Source organism: Capronia coronata, assembly GCF_000585585.1.
Source record: "Capronia coronata CBS 617.96 chromosome Unknown acBCG-supercont1.4, whole genome shotgun sequence".
In the NCBI taxonomy this organism is placed as follows: domain Eukaryota; kingdom Fungi; phylum Ascomycota; class Eurotiomycetes; order Chaetothyriales; family Herpotrichiellaceae; genus Capronia; species Capronia coronata.
The window spans coordinates 743,856-771,355 of record NW_006912896.1 but is presented as its reverse complement, the minus strand read 5'-3'; the positions used below and the strand labels follow the sequence as shown (position 1 = coordinate 771,355).

At 53.0% G+C, this 27,500-nt stretch overlaps 9 protein-coding genes across 9 annotated transcripts; 5 read left to right on the top strand and 4 right to left on the bottom strand.

Moving 5' to 3' along the window:
* Positions 1-924: 924 nt before the first annotated feature.
* Positions 925-2,686, top strand: A1O1_04842 (uncharacterized protein; the record flags this gene model as incomplete). The annotated part of the gene is made up of 2 exons (XM_007725731.1): positions 925-1,414; positions 1,470-2,686. The coding sequence occupies 2 exons, from the start codon at positions 925-927 to the stop codon at positions 2,684-2,686; spliced, it is 1,707 nt and encodes a 568-aa protein (XP_007723921.1).
* Positions 2,687-3,580: 894 nt separating this feature from the next.
* A1O1_04841 (uncharacterized protein) lies at positions 3,581-5,824 on the bottom strand (the record flags this gene model as incomplete). Its single annotated transcript, XM_007725730.1, has 1 exon — positions 3,581-5,824. The coding sequence occupies one exon, from the start codon at positions 5,822-5,824 to the stop codon at positions 3,581-3,583; it is 2,244 nt and encodes a 747-aa protein (XP_007723920.1).
* A 2,073-nt stretch (positions 5,825-7,897) lies between these two features.
* Positions 7,898-10,573, bottom strand: A1O1_04840 (uncharacterized protein; the record flags this gene model as incomplete). The annotated part of the gene is made up of 2 exons (XM_007725729.1): positions 7,898-8,041; positions 8,099-10,573. 2 exons carry the CDS (start codon positions 10,571-10,573, stop codon positions 7,898-7,900), a joined length of 2,619 nt encoding a protein of 872 aa, XP_007723919.1.
* A 1,322-nt stretch (positions 10,574-11,895) lies between these two features.
* A1O1_04839 (esterase/lipase) lies at positions 11,896-14,001 on the bottom strand (the record flags this gene model as incomplete). The annotated part of the gene is made up of 2 exons (XM_007725728.1): positions 11,896-13,407; positions 13,483-14,001. The coding sequence occupies 2 exons, from the start codon at positions 13,999-14,001 to the stop codon at positions 11,896-11,898; spliced, it is 2,031 nt and encodes a 676-aa protein (XP_007723918.1).
* A 2,157-nt stretch (positions 14,002-16,158) lies between these two features.
* A1O1_04838 (uncharacterized protein) lies at positions 16,159-17,122 on the bottom strand (the record flags this gene model as incomplete). The annotated part of the gene is made up of 2 exons (XM_007725727.1): positions 16,159-16,764; positions 16,898-17,122. The coding sequence occupies 2 exons, from the start codon at positions 17,120-17,122 to the stop codon at positions 16,159-16,161; spliced, it is 831 nt and encodes a 276-aa protein (XP_007723917.1).
* Positions 17,123-18,778: 1,656 nt separating this feature from the next.
* A1O1_04837 (uncharacterized protein) lies at positions 18,779-20,679 on the top strand (the record flags this gene model as incomplete). The annotated part of the gene is made up of 6 exons (XM_007725726.1): positions 18,779-18,903; positions 18,966-19,746; positions 19,813-19,866; positions 19,920-20,101; positions 20,158-20,355; positions 20,415-20,679. The coding sequence occupies 6 exons, from the start codon at positions 18,779-18,781 to the stop codon at positions 20,677-20,679; spliced, it is 1,605 nt and encodes a 534-aa protein (XP_007723916.1).
* Positions 20,680-21,341: 662 nt separating this feature from the next.
* Positions 21,342-23,021, top strand: A1O1_04836 (uncharacterized protein; the record flags this gene model as incomplete). The annotated part of the gene is made up of 2 exons (XM_007725725.1): positions 21,342-21,528; positions 21,583-23,021. 2 exons carry the CDS (start codon positions 21,342-21,344, stop codon positions 23,019-23,021), a joined length of 1,626 nt encoding a protein of 541 aa, XP_007723915.1.
* A 531-nt stretch (positions 23,022-23,552) lies between these two features.
* Positions 23,553-24,989, top strand: A1O1_04835 (ATP-dependent rRNA helicase rrp3; the record flags this gene model as incomplete). Its single annotated transcript, XM_007725724.1, has 1 exon — positions 23,553-24,989. The coding sequence occupies one exon, from the start codon at positions 23,553-23,555 to the stop codon at positions 24,987-24,989; it is 1,437 nt and encodes a 478-aa protein (XP_007723914.1).
* Positions 24,990-25,353: 364 nt separating this feature from the next.
* On the top strand, positions 25,354-27,201 carry A1O1_04834 (T-complex protein 1 subunit gamma; the record flags this gene model as incomplete). Its single annotated transcript, XM_007725723.1, has 4 exons — positions 25,354-25,378; positions 25,429-25,495; positions 25,547-25,755; positions 25,811-27,201. The coding sequence occupies 4 exons, from the start codon at positions 25,354-25,356 to the stop codon at positions 27,199-27,201; spliced, it is 1,692 nt and encodes a 563-aa protein (XP_007723913.1).
* Between the last annotated feature and the right edge of the window lie 299 nt (positions 27,202-27,500).

Below are 27,500 nucleotides of genomic sequence, written 5' to 3'. Positions count from 1 at the left end.
TCAAGTTATTTAGGCACCAGCCATCATTATATCTAGGACGTTGTGCTGGATTGAATTATGGCATGATATGAAGGTGCCTTCCGGTGTACTACGTACATAGTAGAGGTTATGGTCGTCACTGTTTTCAGGCAAACCCAATTCCACCCCCTGGCCCAGTTTCTCGCTTAGGCCGCCATCAGCCTGGTAGTGCCGGGTGCCAATGGAATAAAATACACACAGGCGGTCCACCCAGAACCAGCCGGGGGCCGTGTTTGAGTCGCCCCTGGAGGCTACGTGGTATTAACCGATACATGATTTGACGGACTCTAGGGCCCTAACGAACTACGGAGATACCAATCTCAGCCAAGTGGCCCGTGGCTGCGGTATCAGGGGAACATTGCGGAGAGCCAATGGCCATTGAGAGTTCATCCCAATTATAGCACCCAGTGCAGCGGAACTACCGTCAATCGGGTTAGACGGTATCAGGCTGAAGACACGCTAGTACGAGCTTACGACCAGCCATTTGTTGTATTCTGTATCGCCATCATCAGTCAAATTTCCTGGCCTTCTGACGGTGCAACCACGGTGACCTCCTGGGTAGTTGACGGGAACCACTCACTCACTCAACTGCAGCTGTCTCTACGGTTAGTTAGTCGACGGACTATTCTGACTTCTTGTTGCTTCTCCAGTGTCATCGGTCCTGAATCCAACTGCGCCTCCCTATGGGCCGGCCCCCCCTTAGCCAACTCCAGCTTGATACTATGTTAATACCAACCATGAATTGATCTGCGATCCTACGGCTTCCTCCACCTCAAGGCCCTCGTCTCCTTTTCGTCCCCTACCTACGTACTATCCCTTATATCTGATGACCTGCCTCCTTCGTTAGACCCCCTCCCCTCCCTCCACTCCTCAACGCCGTGCCCGTGCCGCAGTCCTCACATCACCATGGCGGCCTCGATCTCGCCGTCGGTCATCATGACCCAGATCTCTCACTACCTCAGTCCCAATGAGACGTCGGACGCTCTTTTCCAGCCTCAAACGGCCGTGAATGCCATCGGGACCTACAAGTGGTTCATTGGCACCGGCATCTTTTTGCTCGTGGCTGCCATCCAGATCTTCAAGTATTCGCAACGAGACAAGCCCCCACCAGGCCTCAAGCTCATCCCGGGTCCGACGAGCACCATCCCCTGGCTTGGACGCGTGCACGATGTCGATCCCAACGCGCCGTGGTACGCCATGGCAAAGTTTTGTGATGAATATGGTGGGATTTTCCGCTCCACCATCTGTGGTGAGATGCATATTTGGATCGGCGACAGCAACATTGCCTATGACCTGTTGTGCAAAAAGGCCCGGATTTATTCCTCGCGGCCCGAGGTGCCTGCCGTGCCTGGAAGCGATTCCCAGGGCCAATATCTCCCACTTCTTGCCCATGACGGTAAGAGCTCGGCCCCCGCCCATCATGACAGAGTACGCTGGCTGACTTGTGCTAGACCATTGGCGCAACCAGCGCAAGTTCGCCCACACCGTTCTGACCCAGGGCTTCAACTCGAAGTACTACGGCTATGTCAGCCACGAGTGCAAGCGCTTCCTCTACAAGCTCCTGATCGACCCCAAGGACCACTTTGCTCTGACCGATCGTTATTGCGGCCGCATCAGTGCCCGGCTGGGATATGGCAGCCCGGCATCTGCTGCTGCCCACTGCAAGAATGCCGGGGAATTCATCCCCCAAATCTCGCCCTCCGGATCCGTCACCAATCTGTTGCCCATGCTCGGTAGCCTGCCGGAGTGGCTCAACCCCTCCATCCGCAAGGTGCGGGAACGACGCGAGAAGGAGGAGAAGCTGTGGAAGGGTCTGATGAAGCAGGTCCGCGAGGACATGGACAAGGGAATCGCACCCATCAGCTACGCCCGGACATACTTTGAACGCAAGGAGAAAGAGAGCGGCTCGCGCTCGTTTGGATTTGACGACCACGAGGCCGCCTACGCCGTTGGGATGCTGGTGACGGTGGCCATCTTCACCATCGGTGGTCCTCTGTACTGCTTCTTCCTGGCCATGGTTCTTCATCCTGAGTGGCAGGAGAAGGTTCGCGAGGAATACGACGCGGTGATCGGCGACCGGGTCATTGAGGTCACTGATGCCCCGAGCCTGCCAATTCTTCGAGCTGCGATCAAGGAGTGTCTCCGATGGCGCCCACCGGTGCCGCTGGGCGTGCCGCGTCTCCTCGAGGAAGACGACGAATGGAACGGCTACTTCCTTCCCAAGGGTGCCGTCATCCATGCCGTCGAACTCGCTCTTTCCCGCAACCCGGCGCTCTACCCTGACGCCGAGACCTACAACCCCGGCCGATGGCTGGAGAAGGAATTCCCCACCTACAAGGAGCCTCTGACGGAGCATCCGCGCCTGATGGGCCACCACGGGTTCGGCATGGGCCGCCGCATGTGTCCCGGCATCGAAGTCACCGAAGCTGAGCTGCTCGTCTCGTGCGGCAGCATCGTCGGCTGTTTCGAGCTGCACCCAGTCAAAGATGCCAACGGTCAGCCGAAATGGCCCGACTCCATGGCCTTCACCCCCAACCTGATCGGAGGTCCTCTTCCGTTCCAGATGGACGTCAAAGTCCGAAGCCCCGAGAAGGCGGCCCGGATCAAGACATGGTACGAAGAGAGTGTTGCTGCCGAGGCCGCCGGCAAGATCGGGGCTGGCTTGTAGAGAAGAGACCAGGGAGGGATGGATATATCTTTATGGTTTAGTCGCGTTGGACTAGATGCACGGCGTTGATGCATGGCGTTTGATGGAAATGCGATCTGCAAAACATATTCCGACATTAACGAGTCATCAGTTGTAATGATTGTTGGATTAGGCGAGATGAAGATGATAGTCCAAGGCTGTCTTGTCGAGTTGGCATCAAATTGTACAAACTTACCTTATCTTGAGGGGGCACTTTGGTCGCCAACTTGAACCAACGCTCATTTTTATGAATGCTGTTCGTCAAGTCGATCGAGAGGCCTAGCACTTGATTGACACTCCATTTCATTCCACACCCCTTGACTTGATTTTGATGATACTAATCCTACGTAAGGTACGGTACATGTGGTGTGAGGCCTCACTGGACCAAACAAAGGGTCGAGATTGGGATTCATTGCACATACTACTATGTACGTATCATGCCTGGACACCTGGTCTCCGTCGAAGCAAGTCAAATAAATGATTCAGCCTTTGCCTCGATTAATAGAGACGACCCCCTTGGAACCCCCAGCAAGCAAAAGCAAGATCTTATCTGGTAGTAAGTACGTACCCTTGTCATGTCAATGTCATAGCATGCCTCATCGACCGAGATTCAGCCACGACAACCTCCTATAGGTGGTCAAACACTAGATCATGTATGTAATCAATATCAAATAACCTTTTTATATCATAACAGCTCATATCTTATTTTCCATAAACGTCATCATCGTCGTCGTCGTGGAACAATCCTTCTTAATGGGCGTTTCCATTCTTCGTTATATGTCGCTAGTTCGCTCGCTCAGGATTAGATACCCGGAGAGTCGAACCCTATAATATACTGTGCATTCATCTCATAAAGATCTCATCACTCCGCAACGCTCACACGGCCATGACCTCAGCAACCCATTTGTGCCCCTTCCGATGGTTTGGGTCCAGCAGCTGAGTCTGCGGCTGACTCATGGCTGCTGAGAAAGCACCACCTCCATTCGCCGTAGGAGAACTACTCAAGTCCATGCCGAGTACTGCGCGGTCATGATCGGTGACCGTCTTGGGCGATTCCCAGACGAAACTTCTCAAGATGGTGTTGCTTCGTGCAAACTGTGGCCCGAGAGACGGTTCAGGCAGGCTAAGCAACGATCTTGGCTGCTCTGCCGGAGATGTTGGGCCACTTGTTGCCTGCTGCTCCGCAGTTCGAGTCTCGATCGTTCGGATGGTTTGGCGCGCTGGTCTGGAGAAGTTGGGCGGTTGGAACGGTTTCGTCGTTGGTCTTGAGATGTCGGGAGCCGCTGTTTCAGTGGTGGCAGATAACAGGCAGTACTGTTCAACGGAAGAGGCGCCATTTCCCTCTTGTTCAACAAGGGGTCGGCTTTTTGAGACTTCCTCCACAGGAGCAAAGTCTTGGATTTTGAAATTACCGGCATCCTCCATGGGTGTGCCGACTTCCACCTCAACCTCCTCTTCCTCATCAATAACGGTTGGGTCGGTATTTCTCCGCCCATGCAGACTTCCAAACCGGACGAACCTGGGTGGATCAGAGTGCCTCTTTGACTTTCTAGGACTTGCCTTGCTTGCGAGTATCGGTTGTCTAGGTGGGCTGACCGGGCTGACCGGGCTGACTGGACCTTTCGGCCCTTTGTACGGTTCAATTGCCGCTTGACGAGTCTCGTTCTCACCGACTTCGATGGGAATGATCGGTGTGAATTTGTCTCGGCTAACATCGGAGCTTCGTCTCCTCCGTACAATTAGGGATGTCCGCTCGATCTCGAAACTGAAGTTTGTCCTCAAGTTCTCGTTTTCGAGCACCGGACTAAGCTCACTTGCAAAGCCCGGAGGACGTTTCAGTTTACCGCAGCAGTCGCATCGAGCATAGACGGGGCCGGCATCGATCTGCTTTTCCTTTCCCTCAAACTGGGCTGGAATGATGAGAGACAAAGGTCGAACAGCTGGATGCGTGGCAAAATCACCGTGCGCAGCGGTCGCTTCCTCCATGTTGGACCCTTCTTTGACCGTGGCATGCGTACAGGTCTCAGCTGCTGGCTTCTCAATTTCGCGCTCTTTAGGAGCGGACATCGTGCGCCGCCTGATCTTCTTCAGCTTGCCTGTACTGTCCGATCCATCTAGACCATTTCTATCTTTCCCAAATAGTCCACCGACGATGGTAAACCTCTTCCTGGGATCCTTCTTCGGAGACTGCTCTTCCTGGATCTGGGTTTGCTGGCCGATTGAGGAAGCCGGCACGTTAGCCGTCTCCTCCTTGATCTGTTCTGCGATGGCATCGGGTTTGTTCCCTTCGTCATCACCTTGTAGCTTGGGCTGATTGTGAGGGTCATCAACATCCAAGACAGAAAACTTCCCGGTCTCCTCAACAAGCATTGATACGGGAGAATCAGTAACTCTGGGTGGGCTAGCCGGCCTGGAAGGTGGGTCGTTGAGGCTGTGCAGAGATTTGGTACGAGCACTGCGCAGACTTTGAGCTCGAGGTCCATCAGAGTCTTGGGAATGGTGTCGACCACGGTCGGGTGACGAGCCGACGACGCTCTGTCGTGGTCTCGAGAAATAAGATAGAGGATTTGCGACAATGTTTGGCGGAGGTCGTTCAAGCATATTCAGTGACCCCGTCCGAGTAACCTCAGGCCCTCTGTAAGTGGGGAGTCCACGATATATTGAGGATCCGGAGCTGGAAGGCCGAGAGGAGATTCCGTTGGCCACCATGAAGGCTGCTTGGGTCGATCCTCGAGGACGTGGAGAGTGGACCGGGGTGCCATTTCCCTGAGCTTGAACTGGACTAGGGCCATGTCTACTGGACTGGGATGACCTTCGATGATCAGTCGGCGTGATGGGTGGCGTAGTTATGTTGAGACTCGAGTGTCTTGAGATGGAACTGTTGCGCTTTTGCGCTTCAGAGGCCGGTGGATGGTCGAGACTCGCTGGCGGAGTGACGTTGGTCGAGCGCCTCGACCTGGCTGGGGAAGCCCCTTTCGAACTAGACTGGCTACCTGCTTTCGAGGCCAATGCACTGTGGTTCAATGACCGAATCTCGGCCGGTGTCAATTTGGCGACATGCGGGCTGTTACGGACTGAGAGCCGCTGTTGTTGCTTTAACGACTTTTGTAACTTGGTCATATCGAAATTGTCTGGACGGAAAGGAAACAGACATGTTAGTACCGTTGGACAGACATGGGTAGATGTAGAAAAACCATCAGTTCGAAATGCAATGGCAGGGATGTGGAGATGGTAGCAAGCGGGCAGGATGGGGTTGTAGTGCAAGACGTCAAATGGGCCACTAGTTGGTAAGCCCGACACTGGTACCCAGTGATTGACGTTTGCAAAGTAAGCTTTTCCGGCTGAGACAGCACCCATTACTGACCTGTCGTACGGGGCGGAGCCATAGTTGCCATGGCTGGAGACAGTTCGCTCGGATGGGGTAGAGAGTCGTTAGGTCTTTTGGGTGTCTGATGGATGCTCCCAGGTGCCCGCCTGGGAGTATCCGGTGCGCTGGGGTGAACGCGGTGGGTGATCGAGGAAGTATCTGGCAAGCTAGGCGATCGGGCTGCTCAGACGCGATGCTGTCGGGCCCGGATCGACCACAATTAGAACTGGCGGTCTGGCCTCTGACTTGCAGTAAGGCCAGGTCGATAAGCATGAGGGAACAAGGGGACAATCTGCAGGAATCGGCGAGATTTCAGATGTATGCGCCTCGGGGGTTGTAATCGTCAGGCCATTGCTGAAACGTGTCGAAGAGGAGAAAAGCGTGGTGAACGAATGTCGGGCTTCGATATTCAATTCGACTCGACTGGTATAAGGCTGACTATTCACGACGCAGCGTGTAGAGATCGTACGGAATATGGCTAAACGAAAGTCGGAAGAGAAAGAGATGAGAATGTATGAGGAAGTGTAAGTAGAAAAGAAGCTCATACACCGATAGAGAGGGTCGTAGATGGATTACCGTCGGGGAGATGGCGAGGAACAGGGGATGGGCAGCCACCGAGGGATTGGGAGGACTCGGAGTTGGGGGCATTTTCAATATCGATAACCACTGGGCTGGCAGACATGGATGGGGATGCCAGCCTAGGGAAGTCTTTTTTGCACGAGACGGGTGTCGTGGGTGTGTTAGACTTGAGGTGGTCGGTGGCTTGACCGGATCTTTTGATAGTAACAACGACAGCGGTGACATGGATGCACTTGAAAATGTCTCTCTGGTCGGTTCGTCCTCTGTGCTCCCAAGGAGTCTCTTCTCTTGATTACCTGGTCATCATTTACTCCTGTGTTTTCTGCTTATCCTCCTTGGCTTGTAGAGACAGATTCCTCTTTGCGTATAGGTGTACCAAAACATCTCTTTCTCTTCTTCCAGCTCTTGATCGGTCGACTCGTGCTGCGTGGCGTTGGCTCAATACCACAGCGGCAGGGTTAGGCTAGAGGAGGACTGACTGATGATGGATCGGGTGGACGAGATTGTCGTTGGCTGGGTTTTGGTCGATGTCTGAGATGGACACTTGGGCTGGTGGCGGCTGAAGGGGCCCGCGAATGAAAAGTAGGAAAGTCTGGAAGCCTGGAAAGCGCCTGCAAGCCACCCGCCTAGGATTCTCCGCGCCTGATAATCACATTTACGTATTGTACCGTCATCTACAATAATGATAATGCGTGCTAATGTACGTATCTGAAGGGGACTCCTAGGTCTCTTGCTGACACCGGCACCTATCAGTGCTATCATGTCAAGAATCACTAGAGAGAGCATTTGACCTGAGAGAAGCACTACTACCAAAGTACACTGGCTATTATTCATGAGAGCGCCCACAGGGAGCGTCCCTGACTTGCAGTCACTAGTTGTGCTTACCATTGACTCCGTCAACACGTCCATCCTTGCCTCGCGTCCGTTAATATTACATCGTAGAGATCCCGCTTTTCGCAGCCTGACCCGTTCACGGTCTCTCTTACAAAGCCTTGTTGCTTTTGAGGTAGGTAACCTTCATATTCACTGATATACCCGACAATGTCATCGTTGCTTCATCGCCCCATACTTCGTGATCGTTATTTGGGACTCCATTTCCGCCGTTGAGTTGGAGACCACGCTCGTGAGCGAGCACATCTGGTAAATCCAAGTGTGGGCGGAAAACATCCCCAGCTGTACCTCGACAGCCTATCGCTTTCCAGCTATAGCCTGCTTGACTATCAGTTATAATGTTATAATCTCCGCGTTCACAATGCAAGTCCTGTTCCATCCCCTGTCCATCGGTATAGGGCAAGCACTTCACGTCTCCAGTGCTGCTGCTCAGCCAAATCTTCTGGCACGCGTCCACGAACTTGTTGCAGAGCTGAGCGCATCACCTTTCGAAAATTTCGCTTGTCCCCTAAGTCAGCTCAGATGCTCTTGCATGCCACAGACACCGAGCTACTTACCTGGTACTGGGTGTCCAACGTGGCCACACAAGCCTCATGCGCCCGGACAATCGTCTCGCAGGCCTTAACAACATCTGGACTCACGTCACCTTGAAGTTTGTCCGCAAACAGGAGCAGCAAAAAACTGCCTTGGAGCAGATAAACTCCGAAGAAAAATGGCATGAAGCTCAGATCGGGGTCATCTTCAATGATCTCGGCAACAGCTTCTGCGGCACTCACGGCGTGGCCGGTCGCCGTGACGAAGGACTGCGAGGAAATCCACAGATCGTTGTCGTCGAGGAGGGCAATAGGATCCCACTTGCCGGTCAAGAGAATATGTAGCACATGCATAATGTGGGTTCCATAGGCCACCACGGTCTTGGTTTGTAAGGCCAACTCGGAAGCAGGATATGACTCGTTGGTGCCCGCAGACACCACCGACGGGGTCACCACATCATTGTGCGTGGAGTCGAGGACGTGGCCCCCATAAGCTGCAAAGTCCTTCAAGCTCTGTTTATAAGTTTCGAGCTGTTGAGTGATCTCGTCCGTGTGCTCATCCCAGTTCTTGGGTTGTTTCGCCCTCGGCCCAAAACGAGGACGGTTGCGGGCATGGTTGAGATCAAGGATCTCGCCCAGGATGACCATCAAAGGTAGGAAATATCCGAACACGCTGTGCGACGTGCATTCAATGTTCAACCCTCGCCTTCGATGCTTGGAATCCGACCCTCTATCGAAGCGTCCCGCCTGGAAGGCATCATCATCCAACGGCTGGAGCAGATTCTCGCACTCCTTGTTGAGGAAGAACATTGGTCTGTTGTAGCACAGAGCCAGATGACGATCTTGCATGTACAAGAGCCACCAAATCCGCCGTCGTTCTTCTCTTTCTTCTTCACTCACATAGCCCACGGCCTTGCGACGCGTGTCATCCATGGAGTCTTTCCGACCTTCAACCGAATTGTCTGTGGGATGGCGGGCGCTGCCATTCTCGTCGCCATCGTGCTCCCGAGGATTGGGCGGTAATTCGCGCCCTAACCGAATTTCTCGAGCAAGTGACCAAGCGGCATTCCACCATCTAAGGCTGGCTGCCTTGCGTTCACTTGCTGACACTACCGTTGCTAGATGGATATACGTTGCGAGATTGTCAACCTGTGATCGGTCCACCCCCGGGGGTCCGGATTGGGTTGGCACAACCAGTGCTCCAAGTCCGGCATCGTTAGCAAGCATATGAGGATAATGGGAGTTCGGCGTTGCCGCAGAAGTGTTCGGATGGCTATGGACTAAAGGCTTCAGCATGTTAATAGTGAGTTCCAGCAATCGTTGACAGATCCGTGCTCGTGCGTCTAACTGTGTGGTGAGAAATGCAGCGTCACTCGTTTGCGCTGCTATCCAAAGCATGCTGGCAAGCAATGCCGGGGTGCAGGGTCGGGGATCGGTAGGGTGAAGAATTGATTTCTTGCGGAAGACGTATCCGAGAATGTACGGATTGGCGGGCCTCAGATACGCCGAGGTCGAGCTTGTAAAGTATTGCTCCAAGAGGTCGCAGGCGAGAACTTGAGGAATGATGGGATCAATGTGAGGAAGCAGAGGGCGAAGGACAGGATATTTCAGCGTGTCTGTAACACGAGGCTGAACCGGCAAAGGTTCGCTGATGAACATAGGGGACGTGAGAGCTAGCCAGTCTGGCGACTCAACCATAGGGGCTTTACCCATGAAGGCGACCGAATAGTCATCTCCCAGAGGAAAGCCAAAGCCTTGTGCCGTTCCCGTAACGTGCATAGATTCCAGCGTCGAAGTTGGATAGGCCTGGTTCGAGACCGCAAAATCTATGCTCCTGGATTGAGGCATCTGGGAGACCATCGACGGATCCATATCATGTATCTGCCCCGTGTTTGCCATTCCCATCCCGGGTGAGGGATCAAAGCCAGTGAAGAAGGAGTTTTGGTGGTGACCGCGTTCGAAGGCCCCGGTCAAAGATGTGTTGTCCGGAGGCACTGCCGTTGCCTCGACAATGCCCTCCCGGCCAGAATAAGCTGTGCTCGAGTACTCTTGGGCGCCCGCCGACTGGGCAAAAGCCGAATGATTGTCTGCAACCGCCTGGGATGATGTGTAATGTGCCTCGTCACCAGGCTCCATCTCTTTCTTAGGAGCCCTCCCTCTCTTTTTATGAGCTCGCGCATACTCGCAGACCAAGGAGTTGACAGTGCAATGTGCACAAGGCTGTTTCCCGTCACATTTTGTGCGCAATTGATTGCACTGGTCACAGGCTCGACTGATCCGCCGGCGGACGGCCCCTCGTTCGGTCGAATCATTCCCATCGAGTTCCGATTCGCTTCTTTTACGTCCAGCTTGGAGGTTGTCGGTGTCATATGCCGATGGGTTTGGGTGAGTAGTTGAGGAGAGGTGTTGCGGTTGGGACACGATCATGTCGGGCTTTTGCGCGTAGTCATGGTATTCGGAGTAGCTGGTGCGGGTTTGTGGGGGAATGCGGGTGAGCATATTGGCGTCGGTGACAAGGGCGACGGCAGCGAAAGTTCACCACTGTCATAGTTTGCAGTGGGAGGGGAGGATTGTCTCTACCCGCCGGCGAGAATCCAAGAGCAAGAAGAAGCCTTTGAACGACAGCTTAAATGACATTGTCCGCCGTGGTGGTGTTCCAAGTTGGTGCAGGCAATGGAGGCCGAGGTGGAGATTTTTGCTCACATGAGAGCCCGCACCCAGTTAGCTGCTGATGGAGCACTGGGGAAACGATGCCAGTGCAAGCGGCACACGGAAGTTCAAGGCCTAGACCAGCCCAGGGGAAGAACGAACAAGCACCAACGGCCCGTAGGGTTAATAAAGGTCAACAGGCAGGATGGCGCAGGCGGAGGGAGGTAAAGCAGGATGACTACTACCTTATTTACTAAGGTACTAGGGCTTGAAACGACACAGGGCACCTGGAAGCTTGCCAACCAGCCAGTAGTATATCAAGCAGATAATTCTTCTCTATACCTGGGTACGTAAGGTCATGATGATAAAAGCCTCCTCAGCTTCCCTCTACAATAATAAGCTGGGGTGCCCGCGCATTTCATCACTGGGATTGGGGTTGATGGGCTTATTATTACTATAGGTAGGCTCAAATTTGAGTCACGAGCAGCGCGCCACAACTTACAACCACAATCTCTACACGTGTGAAGTTAGCGCATGTTCTGAATCGCGGGGGGCTCAACTTCCCGCCGAATTTGGTGGTTAACGCCGCCGCTTTTGACGGGCCTTCTTCCCCAAATGCAAATTCAAGTTTCCTTCCGTTGTCTCCTTCAACCTTCCTACCTACCTATATAACGTGTTACATAACTAAGGTATATAACCATCACTGGGGAGCAGAAATGGGGGATCTTGACAGGTTGAGGATCTCCGACATCTCTTGCGCTTGATATGTGGATTCCATTTGTCGCGCTCTGGTATTGATATGCCGGCGAGGTGCATCGCTAGCTATTGCTACTTACCATCCAGGTGCCTGCTGCGGAAGTGCTCTCTGACATATGGGTGTCCTCTATATTCTTGAGCCGCTGTGGCCGATGTGCTGCTGGCCTTCGTGCTGTTGTACATAGGCTACACGGGACGTTTAGTACAAGGGGATGCCCTGAGAACCGTTGTTGCTACTGATGCAGGCGCATGGTTCTGTGGCCAACGAAGTGAGCTGTTCATGGGCACAGGAGGTCAGAATATGAAGAGACATGGTGCAAGCATGATCGGGTGCTAGATTTCGTACTTCCTGCAAGCAAATACGTTCTCGAGATGCTTCACCACAGATGGGTTCTTCTCTCTTTGACTGCTATATTTCAACTTCCTCCTTCAAGATAGTAGCTGAGACTATAGTTCAACCAAGCACACTGTGGAACATCCACAAACGTCCCTGTCAGCGCAGGATAATCCAGGTGCTTAATGGGACCCGTGTCACTCGACACTTTGTCCCACAGGCCTGACTCCTGAACGCCCTGCAAGCTCTTGGTGTAGCCTCTTGCTCTGAGGTAGTCGAGAGACGGATTTGGCTGGCCGCTCCTGACAAACTCGGCAAAGTAGCCACTGACCAATTGGACAGAGAACAGATCGTTGGCGTCACGCAGAGGCACGTAGAAACTGCCAAACAGCCAATCCATGTCTGCGCCATGGAGCCGGAAATACGGCATGTTCGGGTCGCCGTGAGGATACCCTGGCGTGACTCGGCCTGAGCTGTCCACGTTTTCCGGGTTATATCCATTGATGGTCCGCTCGAACTGGTAGTAATAAGTTGCCGGGAACGCGCCTGATGCGGCACCCGCGTAGACGGTGGCTTGGTCGGCACAGCGGAAGGTATTGTCGGTGGCGACGCGCTGCGTGACGTTGAACGAGTCTCGTGTCCTATTACCTGTGTCGTAGTACGGGAACAAGCTGGACTGGATGATCGCCTGGGCGTATGAGGCGTTGATCCCGAGTCCGACCATGAGGCCCTGGGTCTCGTTTTGCACGGGTGTCGGCGAGATGTTGGAGAAGGACGCGCCGTCGTTGGCGGCGACACCGAAGATGATGGGGACATATGCCGAACTGCCGTTCCTGTTGACTACATCTAGCTCGGTGGTGTTCACGATGGTACCGTCCTGGACGACGTATCGCGCAACGGTGTTGAGCGAGACAAGCTCACTGGCGTTGACGGTTTCCAGACAGGCTATCCTGCCGCTCAACGTTGGCTGAGTACAGTTGCTTCCGTTGAAGATCTGGGGGCCCGCCACCGTGTACGACTCATTGATTGTGTAATATGATGAGTAAGTGGTGCCGTAGTTCCCAGTGAGGCCAAGGTCGACGCCGCCGCCGAGGTTCGACATGGCCACCGCTCCCTGATACAGGCCGATGGCAGGTGGACTGCCCAGCAGAGTCCGCACCGAGCCGGCTCCGGCACTCTCGCCAATGATGGTGATCCGTCTGGGATCTCCTCCGAACTGGGCGATGTTGTTGACGGTCCATTGCAGTGCCACGATCTGATCACCAATGCCGAAGTTGCCTTTGATGTCCGTGTCCGGTATTGCTAGAAAGCCGAGCGTCGAAAGTCGGTAGTTGATGGTGACTACGACGATGTCTTCGCGAGACGCGAGGTTGCCGCCGTCGCTGAGCGGGTCAGCACCAGTGCCACCGGTAAATCCACCACCGTGTATCCAAAAGAGTACCGGTCTCAGGTCTTTGCTTGAACCAGCTTTGGGGATGTACGGTGTCTGAATGTTGAGGAATAGGCAGTCTTCACTACCTCCACTGACTTGCGTACATTGGGAGCCATAGGTGGTGGCGTTTGCCGTCTCCCCGGTGCCCGAGTAGAGACAGGACTATTTGAACCGCTTTGGAGGGTCCGCGTATCTGATGCCTAGGAAGCGAAAGGACTTCTCATTGCGATAGCCCACATAGACGTTGCCAGCTGCGGCGATGGTGTTCTCACTTGATGTGCTGGCTGTAGAATTCGGTGGCTCACTGGCGTTGCTGGACTGCGTGCAGAGGACAGGTAGCTCAATGTCGGCCTGCGCAGAAGGCTCAAAGGAGAGCTGTGCTTGACCGAATACCTGTAAAGTGCCTCCGGAGAGGTGATATGCTTGATTTGGTGACACTCTCCCGGAGAATGCCAGGTACGAGAGAGCAGAGGAGAAATCTGAACTGTAATTTTGGATGGTGGTGTGAGTCAGGAGTGTCTCGCTGAGAGCACCACAAGCTTCCACGGCAGCACTTGAGGTCATGGGATCCAGGAGGATTCCGCCGACATGGTTGACATCGTCTGAGGCATTCAAATTGTTTTGGTAGATGATGGTCAAGGAGCTTTTGGTGTTTGATACAGCAACACCCGATCTGCGAGCTGCCTCAAATGGATGGCCGAGGGAAGTAGCAAGGAGTACAGCAAAAGACAACAGACACCAACACACGGCTGCCATATTCAATATACACTGATGTACCAGTAAAGAAGAGGATATAGGGTCAAATGAACAGACGGGGCTTTGTGGCCGTTCTTACCATTAATACACGGAGTTGCAAACCTCTGTGCGAAATATCTGAAGTGAGTGCCATCTGCTACCAACTCCGCTCACACGCTGGTTGTAGTCATCCAAAATTCCGATATCCCCAGCATATGGAGCATCAACCCGGCTGTCAGTCCAGATACTTCTCAATCTGACATACCTAGTTCGGCAGGACATTATGGTCATGTCTCACACGGACTTTCACTCGAGGGAAAGACTGCGGAGAGCCAGAGCTTCTCGGAGTCGGGCAAGGGCGGGCGCTGAGAAATGGTCCTCATGATCGACCGCAAATTTTGGACGTTCCCGTGATTGCCATCTGCCGAGAACTGGCTCGTGTTTTCAAGGCTTCTAGCCCATACAGAGCGATGATGACGACTGGATGCAAAGCGAGATTCGAATGGATCGGTGCAAGCACCCATGCTGGTATTGAGTTGAGGGTTGAGGCAACAATACAATTAGCCTAATGAGAGACTGGAAGAAGAAGGTCGAAGTGATGGGGAAAGGGATGAACGGAGGTAGAATAGAGATCTTTAGCCATTTCCCGAATAGGGGTGGAACAAGGCTGACCCCTTTTTCCTCGCACCATCCGATGATCTCATTCATTTAATTTACAATTCTCACGTTATATCTGCGGCTCTTAGCTATCACATCAGGGGCGATGACTGTAGGTTCTGAGGAGAGTTCACCAGGGCTCGTTCGCCTCTCCTCTACACCATCTTGCGACTCCTGCTGTCACTATCGGTGGAAAGCTATTCAGACAACGCAAAAAGTGTTGGATGAACGCGCCAGCGAGTCACTCTGGAAGACTTCAATATCACTTGTTTCCAACATCTGTGACAGATAGAGATGGTATGGTGGAAACTGCTCTGAAGCAATCTTTTCTTATCTAAATGGCCGAGCACGCCTTGGACAGCTCTTCCGAAAGTCCACATCGCCGACGGCCGCCCGGAGAGCGGGCTAATGATTCATCCCCAAACTCAATGTCTGGAGTTCCTCGATCCCGCGGTGTGGCTCTCTGGCAAACACCAACCATATCATGCGCGGCTACAATATAAGGAAGGTATGCATTACTGCGAGCAACGGCGCGCAGCCTCAGGGCGGGACAAGGCCTTGTGCAATGTTGGTCACGGCACCCTCCAACGCCGAAACATACGCCTTGGGCAGAGTGAGGCTGTCATCCATCATGAGTTGAGAGAACTTGAGCAGGTGCCTTCTGCATTTATGCCATGCCCCGTGTCTTCGGCGGCCACCAGTTGCTTGAATGTGGGATGCTGAACTGTGACTGCTAGAGTGAGGACCGAGCACAGGCTGAGGGGTCAACGAATGTGAGGTTGTCAAAATCACTCAGGAAAATGCGGCTTGCATGAACACAAGCAGGGCTCCCTTTGAACCGATTCGATATGCAACAAGTTGGCTTCTTGAAAGCTCCTCCTGCTCGATGTCCCATTTGCGTGCCACGATGTCTGGCGATTTTGCTTCGACAGCTCCCCGTACGATTCACCCTCGCAGCTCATCACATACTACGTTGGCGCGAGTGTTGGCTCCTTCTTAGCAAACTATTGACTGATAGTCTCAGGTCAGCTCTGCTACGACCACGATCCTCTCCACTACCTGAATAGAGGATAAACTTCGGCTGATTAGTCGTGTTCGATATGTGCCGCTAGCAGTATCTATCATGTGCTTCATCATGAGAACTCTTTCCAGAGATTTGGACCCTGTCAACGAGCTCATTTGCATTCCGGCAGAACTTCGGGTGAAGAAAGTTGAGGCGTACTCGCCATCACCGCAAGGGCCGTCCCAGGATGAGAACCTGCTTTTGCGGAAGAAGTCGACGCCATACACCGAATAGGGTTGGCATATGCTTGCCTCGAGACCTGTATCAGCACGACTTTCGGCTCAATAGCACAGAGTATTACGCGCGGACGGAGACTTTGGCTATCATCAAGAACAATCAACATATCATGAGTTGTTCTATTTTCTGTCAACATGTGGCGGTCGACCCCTTTGCTCCACCATCGGTCTGGCCGATGTCAGTACAATAGGCTGACCCAATCGTCCATCTTCTGGATATGATCATCTCTGACAGATGCAGTGAGCCAGATGCGAGATCGATGCGGAACAGACTGAGCATGGGATGCCCTGCAGCGCCTCTCCCACAGCATAATATGCTGGCTTCCGGGTAAAATCCGCGTTGTACAAATCCGCGACCCCTTGCCCTGGGAAAGTGCCCGGGATCCAGGAATACTGATCGTCAAAGTCCCAGACCGTGATCCCTACACAGCCATCAACCTGGACACAGCTGGAGACCGAGTCGTAGTAGTTCTGGGCCTGCATTGCAAAGCCAGTGGCATTTGTGGCGTTGACTTCGGGGAATCGAACGTCGAGTTCGGTGACTGCAACCTCCAGCCCGAGGCTGACGTAGCCTTGCTTCGCGGTAACTTGCACCTCCACGCTCGGTGTACCACCCACTTGGAAGTGCGACTCTAGACCAACCCCGTCGATACGGATGCCGCGAGATTGCAGTTCCCTGATCAGGCCATATACAGCTTGGGTCTTGTTGCCGGTATCTTCGATGCCGTAATCGTTGTAATACAACTTGATGTCCTTGCCAGTCGCCTCAACAGCTTCCTGAGCAAACCGATATGCAAGGAAGAAGTATTCTGGCCCGATCGTGTCATACTTCTCCTTGTCAGTCTCAAGGTATTTCCACAAGCTTGGGTGTTATGTTATGCTTACCCAAATGCTAGAAGCAAAGCTTCCATTCGAAGCAAGTGCCTCATTCACAAATCACAACATCCCAAGAATAACACACGTCCTGCCAGAGAGTGATCAATGTCTTGATATGGTTTTCCATAACCGCAGTCAAGCTGTCTGCCGTCCAGTTGCCATATGTCACACAGTCGCTGAGCTGCTGCGAAAGCCACACAAGGTTGTGGCAGCGCAAATACTTCCCATGGTCTTTGGCGATGCCAACATCTACTTGACCACCAGTGAAGTTGAAGAGGCCTTGCTCTGGCTCAGTGGCGAAGAACTTCATATAGTTTGCTGGCGTGATTTGACCAAAAATGTGTGTGTGTTGTTGAGGATTGTTTGGTATGTGATGTCCGTATCCTCTCCGGTGCCCTGGACTCTGATTTTAGCCACGGTGAAAGGCCTGACGCTGGACTTTCTCTGACTTATGGGTTACCTACTACTCTGCAAGGGCCAACCTGCCTTGCCTGGGTTAGCAGAGACATAACCAGCCAAAAGCGGACAGACGGAAGCAACAAGAAGAAGAAGAAGAAGAAGAAGAAGAAGAAGAAGTGAATGCATCTTGGCCACCAAACCCTGGAACGACACGATCGAACCACAGCTCTGCCAGTGATTCAAACTTGAGTATTGACACATTTCTTTGCTGAGAAGGACGGCTCCATATACTCTTGACCGGCAAAAGGATTCAATTCCTCCTCGCCAGCATCTTAGATTACAATTTGTTGTAATAACGACATCTGTGCAATATCCGTCAGGCATCTAGGAGAGCCACCTACCTTCAATCTCACATATCATCCGGAAGCATGCAATACCGGAGTTCCTTGTGGATATGTCTTGGAGTCGATGAGTTCGAAGATGCAGTGACCTTCCCAATTGGGCGACGATTATCTTAAGATACATGCCTATGGAGGTTGATGAAGCGAACTCTGCATGGTGTCGGGTTTTGCCAATGCCCATCTGGACGAGCGGAGGGACTGGAGACATTGCGGCAGAAAGTCAAGGAGGCAAAGCCTTGCCTCTAACGTCCATCCGGCAAACTTTGGGCTGGGATTTGGTTCAAGGGTCGCTCCGTGTGGGGTGCCTATCATGCGACATACTTCTCGATCATCTGAGCTCATGATCAGATAACGGTTGGAAACATGTCCTCACCGAACATGTAAGTGAGGGGATGAGATGGCGCCTCCTTCTACCGAGGAAACAACGGTTGACAAGAGAATTACACCGGATAATAGGATAATATATATCGACCAGGGGAGCTTTGTTGTACGAACAGACAACCCTCACATCGATCACATCCCCCCCGGGGCCCCTTTTGGGAAAATCACAGTGGGTCAATTTCCCCCATCTTCGACAAGGTCTTGGTCCACTTCACCCGCACTTCTCCCTTTCCTCCACATCTCCAGATTCTCCAGAGATGTCTTTCCAGACCACTGCAGTGATGGCCGGCTCTCCGGGAAAACTACCCTGCGCCGTCATCTGCCTCCGGGCCTGTGTCTCACGCCAATAGAAGTTCTACAGTCAGCTGCAGGGTAAGATCTCGGGCAGAAAAAAGTCTCCACCTCCACGACGGACCTTTTAGCCAGCCTTTCGGTTCTGTAAGTTTCTCCAATCCAGACCCTTGTTGTCCTTTTGAGGCGCATGATCGAGCACCAGTGCAATCCATCATTGGCTATATGCGATGTTACTCAGGTGTCTTGGTTGCTGACCTTCTAGAATGCTAGCCTGAGCGACTACGGCAGTATTGCCATTGTGGCAGGACCAGGTGAGTCTGCATGGAGGTCCGAGGATATGATGCTGTATAAAGAAGTGTTGCTCACCTCATTCACCGTCCTCTCTCTCAACCTTCAGACCTTCAGATAGGCATCACGGAGATCATATCTTCTAAGATCGGGATTTCCCCTGTCAGCGAGAACCCCTTCGATCATCAACACCTATAGCCACCATGGGGCAAGGATACTTCGAGCTGGCCGGTCGCCAGTTTCCTTCGGTAACATGGTATAAGGACCCTGCGTTGAGAAAGACCTATATCATTCTTATGTTTGTGGTACTCACCAGTGCCACTAACGGGTAGGCTTGAGCTTGAATGGGTATCGTACCATTGCCTCGGTCACTGACCGGTAGATCCACAGATACGACGGCTCCATGATGAACGGTCTGCAGACTCTAACAGCATGGCAAGACCATTTCAATCACCCTACAGGCGGCAAAATTGGTATCTTGAACGCTATCATGGCGATTGGCTCGTTGGCAGCCATCCCATTTGTGCCCTACGCCGCCGATTTTCTCGGTCGCCGCATGGGTATACTTATCGGCTGCATCATCATGCTGATTGGCGTCGTATTGCAATCTGTCTCCGCCAACTTCGGCATGTTCTTGGGAGCTCGGTTCTTGATCGGTTTCGGAGTCGCGATTGCACACGGTGCCTCGCCTTTGCTCATCACCGAATTGGTTCATCCCCAGCATCGAGCCATCTTCACAACAATCTACAACACTACGTGGTATGCGGGCTCGATTGTTGCTGCTTGGCTCACCTACGGCACCGACCATATCACGAGCAACTGGTCGTGGCGTATTCCCACCATCGTGCAGGCTGCACCCTCGCTGATTCAAATCATGTTCATCTGGTTCGTGCCCGAATCCCCTAGATGGTATATTGCGCAAGGCAAAGAAGAGAAGGGCCTGCAAGTCCTCGGCAATGTCCACGCCAATGGGAACGTCAACGACGAGCTGGTCCAACTGGAATATGTTGAGATTCGCGACACCATCAGACTAGAGAAGGAGCTTGAGTCGAACGGCTGGCTTGAGCTTATCAAGACCAAGGGCAACCGCCGCAGACTGATCATCTTGTTGTCTGCTGGTCTCTTCTCTCAATGGTCCGGCAATGGTCTTGTGTCGTACTATATAAACAAGGTCAGTGATCAGTCCTCTCAACCACGATACCAGGACCTGTGAGCTGGACTAAATGTGATCCTGCAGGTGCTCAACAACATCGGCTATACGGATACACTGACACAAAACCTGATCAATGGCGTGAGTGTGCTCGTTCAGTTCACGGCTATGGTTGGTGCTGACCACAGTTACAGGTACTCCAAATTTTCAACCTCTTCACTGCCGTTATCGCCTGTTTCTTCGTTGACAAGGTCGGCCGCCGCAAGCTTTTCCTCATTTCAACCACGGGGATGCTTTTGACCTTTATTTCGTGGACTATCTGCTCTGCAAGGTTCGCCATCGATGGCTCCAAATCGGCCGCCAACGCCGTGGTTGGGTAGGTTTCAGATCCCTGACTTATCGTTCCCGAGATTTGGTACTGACCCTCGGAAGGTTTATCTACATCTACTACTTCTTCTACAATATTGCATGGTCTGGCATGCTGGTCGGCTATACCGCCGAGATCCTGCCCTACAACATCCGAGCCAAGGGCTTGACTGTCATGTTCCTGATGGTCGACGCGGCCCTGTTCTTCAACCAATACGTCAATCCCATTGCGCTTGACAACATTGGTTGGAAATACTACATTGTGTAAGTGCAGCATCCCTCCGCACGACTCTGCTGGAAATAGCTGCTAATGATACGATCAGCTATTGCGTCTGGCTAGGTATTGAGCTTGCAGTCGTCTATTTCTTTTACGTGGAAACACGTAACACACCTCTTGAGGAGATCGCCAAACATTTCGACGGAGATCAGGCTCTGCTGGGTGGTGGAGCCGCCACTCAGAAGGGATTGACTTTGGCGACTGAGATGGGTCTCGACGGGACTGTGAGCCATGTCCATGCCCTGGATGAGAAGAGACACTCTGTCGGCATTGAAGTCGAGGATGTTGCTTCTAAACACAACACTCAGTAGATGTGCTACATGTTGGGGGCAGGCCAACTGGCAACTGCCACAGGGAAAAGAGACCTAGGAGAGATTTGGTAGCTGCTCTCCACTGGGAGGGACCTTTGATGGATGCGAGGAAGATTGCTGCTGGGTATTGCACCACCGAGAAAGACAGCATCGACATATAATTAATCAATCATCCATCTTGATTCATCTGTTCAACTGGTTCAGTTGTTACCAAAACTCCATTACTTTTCTCTATATGACGTCGATGATCTCCGTTCCCTCGTTTTCTTGTAGAAACTGCTTCAGGAACGCAAGCAACGTGGCTTACAATCTGCATTGCGATGATCCCGTTTAATTGGGTGAACGAGTGTACCGAAGTCATTGTTTCGCTTATATAGGCTTGGCTGTGAAGGGTAAAAGTTGCTTTTGCTCGTCAGATACAGAGTATTGGCTTCCAGTCAATGGCCAATTTTTCTGCTCGATTGCGACATCAGCGGCGCGCAGATTCATTCAACCTTTAGGAAAGTACGACACGACGGTGAGTGCTATCTATATACACATGAAAATATGTATGTAGAAATCTAAACCTCTTCCCATCGCCTTGGCTTCGTTGGGAAAGGATTTCTTTTCGTGTGGCACTCCGTTATCAGCCGGCCCTCTTCTGTATCACTCTCCTTGCAGCAATGGTGGATGATGTAGACAAGGAACCCGGGCGAGAATCCGTCTCACATCAGTCATTGACCAGCCATGTCGGAGACTTCCAGGCCATTGACCCGCATAGCGGTGTCAAGCGAGGCCTCAAGACTCGTCATCTCAGCATGATGGCCCTGGCCGGCATCATAGGGCCAGGCCTGTTGATTGGGTCCGGAGGTAAGGCTGAGACTCCTTGTTACCAATCGACAGAAATACTCATATGCTATCCAGGTGCTCTTGCCAATGGTGGGCCAGCGGCGCTCCTCATCGGATTTGGTGTTATCGGCATCATTGCATTCAGCATCATGCAATCGCTGGGGGAGTTGACCACCCTGTATCCCAGCGGCGGAGCCTTTACCAGCCTGGCAGACCGATTCGTCGACCCGGCCTTTGGATGCGCGGTGGGCTGGAACTACTTTATCATTTGGGTGGCCGTCCTTGCCAACGAGTACAATGTGCTGTCTTCCATCTTCGTCTTCTGGAGCGACAAAGTGCCTCTATGGGGATATTTCCTGATATTCTGGTTCGCCTTCCTGGGCTTCCAACTGCTGGGTGTCACAACCTTCGGCGAGGCAGAGTTCTGGCTGGCTCTGGCGAAGCTCCTCGGTCTGACAGCCTACTTCATCTTCAGCATTGTCTATGCTTCAGGCGGCCTCGTAGGCCAACACGGAGCATTGGGCTTCAGATACTGGCATAACCCTGGGGCGTTCTCTCATGGCTTCCGCGGTGTCGCCTCCGTCTTTGTATTCTGCTCAACCTTCTATGCCGGCTGCGAATCCATCGCCGTGGCAGCCACGGAGACGCGAAACCCCAAGACGGCAGTCCCACGTGCCATCCGACAAGTCTTCTGGCGCATCATTTTCGTCTACATGGGCTCGGCGTTCTTCTTTGGCCTGACTTGTCCTGCCAATGCAGACTCGTTGGTCAACGGAAGTTCGAGGGTGCTGAAATCGCCAATGACAATTGCAATCCAGAATGCTGGGTGGGAAGGAGGTGTCCACCTGATCAACGCCTTCATTTTGGTCACTTGTCTCTCTGCGGTCAACAGCTCCATCTATATCGGCTCCCGGACTGTGCTGTTCATGGCCCAGGAAAGGAAGGCTCCGAAGTTCCTGGGCTATACCGACCCTCGCGGAGTGCCTGTCCTGGCAGTCGTCTTCACCAATCTGTTTGGAGCGCTGGCAATGATGAACGTCTCGACGGGCGCTGGCAAAGCTTACAGCTATATTGTCAACCTGTCTGGCGTGAGCACCTTCATCGTGTGGGGCGCTATATCGTTTGTTCATATCCGATTCCGCCAGGGTTGGGCGAAGCAAGGTCGACACGAGCGTGAGCTGCCTTTCAAATCCCTCTGGTATCCCTGGAACGCCTATTTTGGACTGGCTGCAAACTTGTTCCTCGCTCTGGTCCAGGGCTGGACGACACTGAGTCCCTTCAATGCGGGGAACTTTGTCGACGCCTATATCCTGCTGCCGCTGTTCCCGGTCATCTACTTTGGATACAAATGGATTTTCCACACCAGGTATTGGCCACTACATGAAATCGACTTGGATGTGGGAAGGAGGAAAGATCTTGACACAGTAGAGACCGAGGAGGAGGATGCTATCCTGAATGAATATGGGCATGCCCCAAAGAAGTCATTCTGGAAACGAATTGCTGAGAACTTCTAAATTGGAAGACAAAAGACTGCTTGGATTGGCCAGGACTGTTGCTGGTCGGAGATGAGTGTTCATGACCACGCAACCTGAGGACTAACGATTTTATGTCATACGAAGATACCCCCAGTGCTGGTTCTGAATTAGAGCTCAAGTCAGGGCATACTACCTATTATAATTGCCAATATATTGCAATTGTTCGAGGGCGAAAATCTAGAATTTGGCTTCTCCGCGCGCCTTCTCAAAGGCGCGATTCTGTCTGAGGCATCGTAGAAATTCACTCTGGGGAAGAGAGGTTGTATCAGCTCTATACTCTGCAGGGCATAGTCTATGCCAGCATTTCGCTCGCTCTTGGATTTTCTTGCCTAGGGATGAACGAAAGGAACGTGAGGGAGAAATAGTACTACAGCCTTGTCAGCAAGGCTGCGATCACATGCGATAAGATAAGGAGCGCCTCAACAAAAATTTTGACCGCTACCATTCTTCCATCATCACTTTCCCACCCACCTGCCGACCTCCCAAAAGCCCATCTCGCACAACGCAGACATGCCGCCTCTCAAGAAACGCAAGTTAAGCCATGGCGAAGACCCGGTCAATACTGGATCCGCGGAGTCGAACTCCTCCTCCCAAAGCCCCGACGCTCACAGCGGCGGCGAAGATGACATCGTCATAGAAAAGCCCAAGGCCCCGACAACATTCAAAGAGCTGGGAATAATTGACTCTTTGTGCGAAGCATGCGAGTCGCTCGGCTATAAGACACCCACGCCCATTCAAGCCGAGTCCATACCATTGGCATTACAGGGTCGAGATCTCATAGGGTTGGCGGAGACCGGCAGTGGAAAGACGGCGGCCTTCGTACTGCCCATACTACAAGCCCTGATGGATAAACCGCAACAATTACACTCTTTGATCTTGGCACCGACCAGAGAATTGGCATTCCAGATCTCTCAGGCGGTGGAGGCTCTAGGTGCGCTGATAGCAGTACGATGCGCAGTGTTAGTCGGCGGAATGGACATGATCCCACAGGCAATTGCCCTGGGAAAGAAGCCGCATGTTATTGTCGCCACGCCTGGGCGATTGCTGGACCATCTGGAAAACACAAAGGGGTTCTCTCTCCGACAGTTGAAGTACCTTGTCATGGACGAAGCCGATCGATTGCTGGATCTTGATTTCGGGCCGATTCTGGACAAAATCCTGAAGATTCTGCCACGAGAGGGTAGAAAGACATATCTGTTTTCGGCCACTATGTCAAGCAAGGTCGAGTCCCTTCAACGGGCGTCTCTGTCAAATCCTCTCCGAGTCGCGGTGTCCCAGGACAAATATCAGACTGTCTCCACCTTGATACAGTCATACCTATTCATCCCTCACAAACATAAGGACCTGTATCTCATTCACGTGCTCAATGAGCATGCGGGGCACACCGGGATCATATTCACACGGACTGTCAACGAAGCGCAGCGCCTCTCTATTCTCCTTAGGACTCTGGGCTTCTCAGCGGTACCGATTCATGGTCAGCTCTCTCAACAGGCTCGACTGGCCGCCCTGAACAAGTTTCGAGCAAAAGCTCGGGATCTGTTGGTGGCTTCCGATGTGGCGGCTCGTGGCCTGGATATTCCCTCGGTCGATCTTGTCATCAACTTCGATCTTCCGCAGGACAGCAAGACTTATATTCACCGAGTCGGGCGTACGGCAAGAGCAGGCAAGAGCGGCAAGGCGATTTCCCTGGTCACTCAATATGATGTTGAGCTTTGGTTGAGGATAGAAGGCGCGTTAGGAAAGAAACTGCCGGAATACCAGACCGTGAAAGAAGAAGTCATGGTCCTGGCCGAACGGGTTGGAGACGCGCAGAGGGCTGCTGCCATGGAAATGAAAGAATTGCATGAGAACAGGGGCCAGAGGGGCGCCACGTTGCGGCATACACGGACGGGTAGAGGTGGTGCTGGTAAACGGGGTCGGGATCATATGGATCAAGATGAGGGCTAGCAGATCGATAGCCGTACGAGGAACCATGGATTGCCGATCCAATTACTCCTGAGTAGAGGTAAAACTCGCAAATGTAAAAGCAGGCGCAAGGCTGAGCCCGTTCAGTGACACTGCGGCGCCCGCAGCCTCGCGCCTATTAAGGCTTGGCGTAAAAGTTGGAGAAACTTGCACTATACGAACAACTTAGGCCGCGCGAATCGACTTCAAACACATCTGACCATACCTGCAAACCGTATATTGTCTCAAGAAACGTGCTTACATCCCCCTTTGGCTCTCGTTCTTCGCTGACAAGCCATCATTGAGGCTGATTCACCCGTCCCAAGCCGGATCTACATTAGGGCCACAAGCCTGAAACGCAGGCAAGATGCAGGCCCCTGTCGTGGTTATGAGTGAGTAGACCCATAAGATGATGCCTGACAGCCTCTAACTTTTGCAAAAGACACGGGCGCCGGTGAGAGACAAGTCGGGCGGAAGGCACAGATATCAAATATCACCGCGGCCAAAACGTGAGCAACGAGCAGAAACCTGCGACGACCACAACATACTGACACCGGCAGGGTTGCGGATATCATCAGATCATGCCTCGGGCCGAAAGCGATGTTAAAAATGCTACTGGATCCCATGGGAGGAATCGTCTTGACCAACGACGGCCATGCCATCTTGCGGGAAATCGAAGTGGCGCATCCTGCCGCAAAGAGTATGATTGAATTGAGCCGGACACAAGATGAAGAGGTGGGAGACGGTACAACGACGGTGATCATTCTAGGTATGGCGGTGAAGACATGGAGTCTGGTACACGACGAAAACTAATTACATGGTAGCCGGCGAAATCCTAGCCCAGGCGCTCCCGCAGCTCGAACGAAACATCCATCCGGTTGTCATTATCCAAGCATTCAAAAAGGCCCTCGCGGATGCTTTGGCCATCGTCGAGGAGGTCTCAATACCGGTGGACACATCAAGTGACAAACAAATGGCAGCACTCATCAAATCGTCCATTGGCACAAAGACCGTCTCCAGATACTCGGATCTGATGTGCTCACTGGCGCTGAAAGCGGTGCGGACGGTAGCCCTAGACCAGAGTTCGGTGTCGAATGCAGCAACAACGAACGGCGCTGCGAAGTCACCAGCCCCTACCTCCTCGAAGCCACAAGAAGTAGACATCAAGCGGTATGCGCGGGTGGAGAAGATTCCGGGGGGCGAGATCGAAGATTCACGGGTCCTGGACGGGGTTATGCTAAATAAAGACATCACACATGCGTCGATGCGGCGACGGATAGAAAACCCGCGGATCGTGCTGCTCGACTGCCCGCTCGAGTACAAGAAAGGCGAGTCGCAGACCAACGTCGAGATCACGGACGAGGACTCGTGGAACCGCATCCTGCAGATTGAAGAAGAGCAAATCAAGAAGATGTGCGAGGCCATCTTGGCCGTCAAGCCGGATCTGGTGATCACCGAAAAGGGCGTTTCAGATCTCGCCCAGCACTACTTCGTCAAAGCCGGCGTCACCGCGCTCCGCCGGGTGCGGAAGACCGACAACAACCGCATCGCGCGTGCCGTCGGCGCCACGATCGTGAACAGGGTCGACGACCTCGTCGAGTCCGACGTCGGCACCGGCTGTGGCCTGTTCGAGATCGAGAAGATCGGCGACGAGTATTTCACCTTCCTGACCAAATGCAAGAACCCCAAGGCCTGCACGATCCTGCTGCGCGGCCCGTCCAAGGACATCCTCAACGAAGTCGAACGCAACCTCCAGGACGCCATGTCCGTCGCTCGCAACGTCATGTTCCACCCACGCCTGTCCCCAGGCGGTGGCGCCACCGAGATGGCCGTCTCCGTGCGTCTCGCCCAGAAGTCAAAGTCCGTCGAGGGCGTCATGCAGTGGCCCTACAAGGCCGTCGCCGAGGCCATGGAGGTCATTCCGCGCACCCTCATCCAGAACGCCGGCGCCAGTCCCATCCGCATCCTGACCAACCTGCGCGCCAAACATGCCGAGGGCAAGTCCAGCTTCGGCGTCGACGGCGATACCGGCAACGTCGTCGATATGAAAGACTACGGCGTCTGGGAGCCCCAGGCCGTCAAAATGCAGAGTATCAAGACCGCTGTCGAGAGTGCCTGTCTCTTGCTTCGTGTCGATGACATCTGTAGCGCGAAGAGCGCGAAGCAGGTCGGTGGTAGTGGCTTGTCCGGCGGCGGCGGCGGTGGGGAAGAATAGTCTACGTGGTCAAGGTTGACTTTCACGTTGCACGCACGGTACGAAGAGTTGTCGATGCAGCAATTGAGTAGAGCATGAGACATGTCCATGCCAGCAAATGTACCAATGAAAAGAATTAAAATCGTATACCTGTGAAGAATCTCGACCATGGCATCTTTCTTCCGATGACACCAGTGGAGGCTTTATCATAACAAAGCATGCTGCGAGGTTTACTTGTCTTCAATAATCCCACATTTGCGTGGCAATAAGGTGCCAGTCCTGAGATACATCTATCAACTTCGGAATCCGCGACCATGTAT